The sequence below is a fragment of the Linepithema humile genome, chromosome 4, assembly GCF_040581485.1.
Source record: "Linepithema humile isolate Giens D197 chromosome 4, Lhum_UNIL_v1.0, whole genome shotgun sequence".
Classification (NCBI taxonomy): domain Eukaryota; kingdom Metazoa; phylum Arthropoda; class Insecta; order Hymenoptera; family Formicidae; genus Linepithema; species Linepithema humile.
Genome location: NC_090131.1, coordinates 5,427,258 through 5,433,998, shown reverse-complemented (window position 1 = coordinate 5,433,998; position 6,741 = coordinate 5,427,258). Strand labels below are relative to the sequence as shown.

General features: G+C 39.7%; 3 protein-coding genes across 4 annotated transcripts; 2 read left to right on the top strand and 1 right to left on the bottom strand.

The window, feature by feature from the left end:
- The first annotated feature begins 29 nt into the window (after positions 1-29).
- LOC136999414 (uncharacterized) lies at positions 30-2,196 on the top strand. 2 transcript variants are annotated; one of them, XM_067353405.1, is made up of 3 exons: positions 30-265; positions 1,141-1,408; positions 1,568-2,196. In XM_067353405.1, the coding sequence occupies exons 2-3, from the start codon at positions 1,146-1,148 to the stop codon at positions 2,007-2,009; spliced, it is 705 nt and encodes a 234-aa protein (XP_067209506.1). In that variant the 5' UTR covers positions 30-265; positions 1,141-1,145; the 3' UTR covers positions 2,010-2,196. The 2 variants fall into 2 exon arrangements, with proteins under 2 accessions (XP_067209506.1, XP_067209507.1); XM_067353406.1 differs by lacking the exon at positions 30-265 and having other exon boundaries at positions 319-1,408.
- Positions 2,119-5,081, top strand: LOC136999280 (short transient receptor potential channel 6-like). The gene is made up of 6 exons (XM_067352888.1): positions 2,119-2,130; positions 2,316-2,340; positions 3,696-3,823; positions 3,953-4,101; positions 4,298-4,457; positions 4,658-5,081. Exons 1-6 carry the CDS (start codon positions 2,119-2,121, stop codon positions 4,865-4,867), a joined length of 684 nt encoding a protein of 227 aa, XP_067208989.1. The 3' UTR covers positions 4,868-5,081.
- Positions 4,910-6,740, bottom strand: LOC105671937 (pancreatic lipase-related protein 2-like). Its single transcript, XM_012366503.2, has 4 exons — positions 6,657-6,740; positions 6,094-6,536; positions 5,406-5,757; positions 4,910-5,319 (listed from the first exon to the last, which is right to left on the bottom strand). Exons 1-4 carry the CDS (start codon positions 6,694-6,696, stop codon positions 5,096-5,098), a joined length of 1,059 nt encoding a protein of 352 aa, XP_012221926.1. The 5' UTR covers positions 6,697-6,740; the 3' UTR covers positions 4,910-5,095.
- Between the last annotated feature and the right edge of the window lies 1 nt (position 6,741).

Genomic DNA, 6,741 nt, shown 5'->3' with positions numbered 1-6,741 from the left:
GAGCGCGAGTACAACGCGCGAGAAGCGGCGCAGCGCGAGTACAAACGAGCGACTAGATCCCGTCGCGCGATCACGCTCCGTAATCGCTTGTATAGACGGACTTAACGGTGTGTTAGAGAAACGTATCCTCGCCTAGAACAGTTTTGCGATCGAATCGTAATCGCTACCTGAGACCGCAAATCCCCGACGATCGAGCGAGACCATTGTGAGAGGATCCTTGCGAGATCCTGGCGCCGGCGACCGGCCTAAACGTATAAGTATCTAAGTAAGTAAAGTCTCGACGTGACACGTGAACCTCTCGTAGGAACGCGTATAATTGGTGTTGTTTTGTGAGATACATGAGTATGGACCAATTTCCTCTCCCGCCCGTCACACAACACGACCGGATGATGCCTGCGAATGCCGTATCGAATGCCGCCACGAATCCCCGTCACATCCGCTCGCTCGATGCTTCATTGAATCATTCATTTGGATCATTGGATGTTCCATCGTTCATTTGCGCGTCACGTAGGGCACGATATCTACCTCGGCGACGAAATTGTTTTTTGCGCTGTAGAGCCGTTCCTGCAAACATCAATCAAAATTAAATACAACTCAATTATACCCATCGATTTTTTTGTAGAAGGAAATAGAGAATACTTGAAATTTTCATCGTTTGAATTTCGATGTTAACTGACGCTTACACGGGCGGTTCATGATGATTCGATATTTCCGACAACACAAATATCTAAAGAGACGCTGCAAAGATATCCGAACTTTTCAGATGTTTTCCGATATTTGCGATGTCTGAGATGATATATTGCACGTGACATGCATCACAACTTTCTAGTCTTTTCTTAAACCTCATGCGCTTGAAATTAGAATTCGTCCGAATTAGACGAAAGGGCATTTTTCGTAGGCGCTTGGACTTTTTCTGCGACAGAGCCGAAGAATTCGTGCAAGTCGCAGTATAAATATATCTTGTATGGCTTGAAACCGATTCTTGCGACATTTTGTAGTAGCAACGTTTATAGCATGTTGTTCTCGAACAGTGGCAGAGAAATTGCATAGGAATTGCATAAAAAAAGCGTACGTCGCCGCGTGCGCGCGCGCGCTTGTACACGAGACACTACGAGACACGCTGTTAACACGTATTTACAGTCCGGATGGATCCCGTGCTCGCGGTCGAGCTGTTGTTCTTCGCCATCTTCGGTCAGACGACGCACGAGAGTTTCAAAGTAGAACCGCTACAGCCCACCTGGACGACCGTTCTCTTCAAGCTCACCTTCGGCATTTACATGCTGGTGTCGGTGGTGGTGCTGATTAATCTGCTGATCGCCATGATGAGCGATACCTATCAGCGGATACAGGCACAGTCGGACATCGAGTGGAAGTACGGATTGAGCAAGCTCGTACGAAATATGCACAGGTAAGAGAACACGGTATATCCGAGTAAACGCAAACAATAACGCTAACGAAAAGAGAAGTGACGATAAGGACGACGAGACGGCAGAAAGACAACGGCACAGAGCTGAAAATCGCACGTATCGCACGAAAGCGCTAATCGACCAATCGCATTACGCAACAGGACCACCACGGCACCGTCCCCGCTGAATCTCCTAAGCTCGTGGATCACGTACTTCTGTAAGCTCTGCAAGAAACGCCTGAGCAAGAAGTCGCGGCCGTCCCTCATGCAGCTGGTGTCCGGCCCTCGCATGTCGCCGCGCTCCAAGATGGGCGCCAAGTGGCTGTCCAAGATAAAGAGGAACACGCAGATCGCCCACAAGGACAGCGGGGCCTTGTCGGTCGTGCCCCTGAGCCCCCTCGGGAGCCAGCTGTCCTTCGGCTACGCCGTCAGCAAGATCGACAACGTCGTCGACTGGGAGGCCGTCAGGCGCAAGTATAGGGATCTCTACGGCGAGAAAATCGAGGAGAAGCCGGCCGAAGACAGTAAGGAATCGACGGAAAATCCGCTGGCGGCCCTGGAGGGATCGTCGGGCGACGCCGAGAAATCGCCATTTGGGGCTTGAACGGAGGAGCGAAGCTCCTCCGCAGATACCCCCGCCAAATGATATATTCTGTAGCTCTCGCGGAAATTCTCTTTTTTTACGGGTTCGCCGCGTTAATACGCTCAATCGCATGATTTTACTTGTACATATCGCCGTGACGTACGGAGGACCTTGTCAGTATTTTTGAAATAAACGTTCTAGTTCACGAGTTTGCCTCGCTTGTATAGTTATTGATTTAGTTAGAGAACCCGCTCTCCTTGTGATCCATCTAATCGATTGCCTATACCACGTTTTAGAGGCTACCATGGGGAATACCCGTGTGCATAGGGATCGTCCCACGTCACGTTTGACGGTTAGTCCATTACCTATTCTTAATTATGACTTTCTTCCCACCTGGAATGTTTTTTTTTTATTCATACATGTACGATATGTATAAATATAAATATATATATATGGAGCGCAATTGTGCGACTCTTCTGCAACGATGCACCGATCATTATGCCTGCATCATGTTGCTCACGATTTTTTTCGCGTAACGTATCGGCACACCCGATACATGTTTGTAGGATGTGTATCCATGTAGGGCTGCGAATATCACGTTGGAACTGCCTTCGAAACTCACGTTATTATACACACACACAGACTTGATGTATATTCGTAGCATGTATATTCGTTGATACATTGATGGACGTCGAACGATTCGTACGCGTCTACAGGTTTCACCACTCGTTCATCCGCACGTTGTAAAATTCGACTGGCACGCATCAACGATGTTACCCTGTAAGAAATAGTTGGATTACAATGGATTTCAAGAAACTTGATTTTGTGCAATAAATACTTAATCTTTAAATTTAGATTTTGGTTTAAAAACTTTAAATTTTTTATAACATCACTAAAAGAGTTTAGATTAAATGTGGAATAATAAAAATTAATATATTTCAATTTTAATTAAGAAACTGATTTTTTTTCGATTTCTGTTATATTATAAAAATAAAAAATCTATAGACACAAAAATAAAATAATTAGAAGTTTATTTAATATAATTTTACAGAGTAAAAATTTTTACTGGTTCTTTTATCACTTTCCTATTTTTTGCAGGGTGCATACAGCGAATCGAAATGCAGTTCTCACGTTGCAAGCCGCATTCATCGCATCCATCCTGCATTTGAATGCGTTTAAAAATGTCTCACTGATATTCAGACGAATGTGAACATCTATACAGGCTGTTACTCAGTGTTCACTCATCGAGATCGATACGCGTTGCTCATCTCATCGCATGTTTTAGGTTTTATAAAGCTCGCTGACTTTTCTTCTGATTGATCGTCGATTGTTACCAAACGAAAAATGACATATCGACTATGGCATGAATTTTTTACAGTTTAGTCCAGAAACTGTAAACACCATACGATTTTTCTGCTTATAATCAAAATACGATAACAAATCGATAACACGATACATTTCATATCAGCAGTGATACAGTCTGAAATTCGTAACCATAATTACAATACATAAATTATTAACCACTAATTATGAACTACACACTCGCCCAGTTATATTACACTGCTGTATTAGCGTAGGAATGAATTTAATTCGAACGCCTGTAATTTTTAATAATTTTTGATAATATTTAGCTACGTTTGACAATTGAAATTAATTTATCTGCACAGTATTCGTTTCATTGATTGATTCTCTCTTCTGTTTTCATAGTGAGAGTTAGTGTGGTCGAAATTACGGAGAATCTTTTCTTCGCCATTTTCGGCCAAAAAGACGCCGAAGACTTTACACTTTCTTTAAGAGGACAACTGCAGCCGAAGTGGACGGTTTATTTTTTTAAGGTGAGAAACAAATATTACCACACAATTGTTTATATAACATCTCTGATCGTCGATTGTATATCTTGTTTGTATATTATTTTTGATCGTGTTGTGTTCACATGTAACAAATAATTACATTCCCTTCGATAGGTGTCATTCTCTTTATACATGCTCGTCAGTGTCATAGTACTGATTAATTTACTAATTGCTATGATGAGCGACACGTATCACAACATTCAATCGCAAAGTGATATCGAATGGAAGTACGGTCTCAGCAAATTAATTCGCAAAATGCAAAAGTAAGTAGATGCAATCGTAACAAAATTCGCTTAAAATTATTTGAAATCTATTAAAAACTGAAATATTCTTGTCTAATTATATAGCAATCAAATTCGTGAAAGTTTCTTAAATTTTGATATCAGATTTCTGATTACTCTTATCGTAAACTTACAAATCTTTCTTGCAATTTTACTCTGGATGATGATTTTTGTAAAGAACGAGAACTGCCCCAGCACCCTTAAATCTCATTACAACATGGGTGGAGTATCTTAAGAATGCTTGTATGAAGGAACGAATTGCAAGACAGAAAGTTGGCAGATCGCGTGGATATATGGAACCTAATATGCATCAAAGAGAAAAATATTCACTTCCTACTGTACGTAGATACTGTCCTGCTTATTAAAAATATGATGCAATTTATAACCATTTTGTGTCTTTGTCTTTATATTTTTCTTTTATTGTTTGCTCACTTATAGTTTACTAGCGCAAGATGTTAAAATTTCCAGTTGTCTCTAATGAATCGACAAGATGCACGATCTATTCTAACTCTAAATTTATTGGTTTTTTTTTTTTTAGAATAACAGAACACTTCCAAGAGCAAAGGACAGTATTAATTTTTCATTACTTCAATCAAGTCCGGCTAACAGTCAAAGTTCCTTAAATAATATTTTAAGGATAAACAACGTCGTCGACTGGGATATAGTCCGTCGGAAGTATCGAGTGCGATTCGGAGGTGAAATCGAGAAACCGTCCGATGGAGAGGCAACGCTTGCTGAAATAGCTTGAAGAATAAAATTTGCGCTACATACTTCTCATTTTTACGTGCAATTTTCAATACGCATTATTTTTTATTATGATTATATTTTATATCTTAATGTATTTGTATTAGGTGACATATATAAGAAACACTTTCTACTCTTTTATATGTTTCTCCGCGATATTGCGTAACTATAGTGTATAAAATATATGTGTACGTATTATAAATAAACATGCAATTATACTTAAATATTTTCATTACAGCTCGCCTTTCCCGAACGGTGGCTGCGCGTTGGTTTCCAGATAAAAGGTGCCCTGAGCATCAGTGCTGATAAATTCGCCCATAACAGTCGTGGTAGAATTATCGTCGCATTTACCAAGCTGAAAATCCATCCAACTATCGCATTGCATACCGATAAAGCCATCAGGACGCACAATGGACTCGGCAAAAAATTGATGCGATCTACCGTGGCTACAATATTCTAAAAATACAAATTGCATCAGTTTGATTGCGTCCCATAAGTATTATACAATATTATTTAAATGCAATTTTCCGATATCATCGTACGAGCTGAAAATATTGGACATCCTGGTTGCCTAAATGTTCCTCCGTTCGGGTAAAAATCCGCGTGGCCAATAGGCCTGAGGAAGCCTACACTGCCGGCACAGGTGTGAATAACATCCACAAAACTGGCGTCTGTAGAATCCAGCCGTTCTTCCGTGTCCTTCAGATACGGCGTCTCGTACGCTGGTCTAGCCGGATCGAGTCCGGTGATTCGGCCGAGTTTCTGCGAGACATAATTACCAACGAATCCAGCTACATGGGCACCCAAGCTGTGCCCCAAGATATGAATATCGTCGAAGGAGACTTTAGTCTCTGATCCGAGAAACTCTATAAATGCAGCCACGTATTCTCCCACCTGTGAACACAAATCTTGATTTTGTATTTTTATAAGAGTTTTAAAAAAGATAAGTATGCATTAGTTCTCATGACTTAATGAAATCATTAATACTTAATTTTATTTGCCTATTATTAATTACTTCATTGTGGAATAAAAAATTTTCTCTATTGCAGTATGATTTGCCTCACGCTATTACAAACAATTTTTTTATTGATTATAAATCTTGCAATCACATGCAATATTTTTAGAACCATAATTTCGAAAATAGAGAGCTCAGTTTCACGTAATGACTTGGTATCAATTTTTTTTATTAATTTAATTTAATTTTTTAAGTGCAAGAAAACTTGAGTTCACCTGGCGAGTGAGTTTGACAGACGTTAAGTATTCCTTGGTTGAACCGACAAACCAATTTACACAAATTATATTATAATCCCCAACACTAAGATAATTTCGTCGAATATCATGCAGCCAAAAAGTGTTTCCGTTATCTGTCCATCCGTGAATGATGATCTTGGTTGGCCATTCAGGATTGAATGGTGAATCCTTTAATTGGACAGAATCGCCCACTCGTAGAGAAAAAGATTGCTCTTTATTATCCTTGGTATAAAGCTCATAATTTAGATCATCTGCTTTCAAATCCACCTCAAGAACATTGGTGACCGCCGCATGATCTACGTTCGAAATGATCGACGTCGGATTCAAAAAAATCTCGAGAAGACCTTCATCGGGATGATGTTCCTGAAAATTTTGAAACGACGGCCGATGACTTAGTAAGTCAGCTGCATTAAAAGGTATATCTGAAAACACAAATAAAAAATAATTAACTTTTATCTATATTTCTAAAATTAGATTAATATATTTTTTATTGAAAAATTGAAATCAGAGATGTCAATTGAAATCAAAATAAATCACATTACTTAGCAACAAAAATACGAAGAACGTCGCAATAAGAAACATTGTGATACTTTCAACGTAGTTGTCGAACGATTTCTTATATATCTT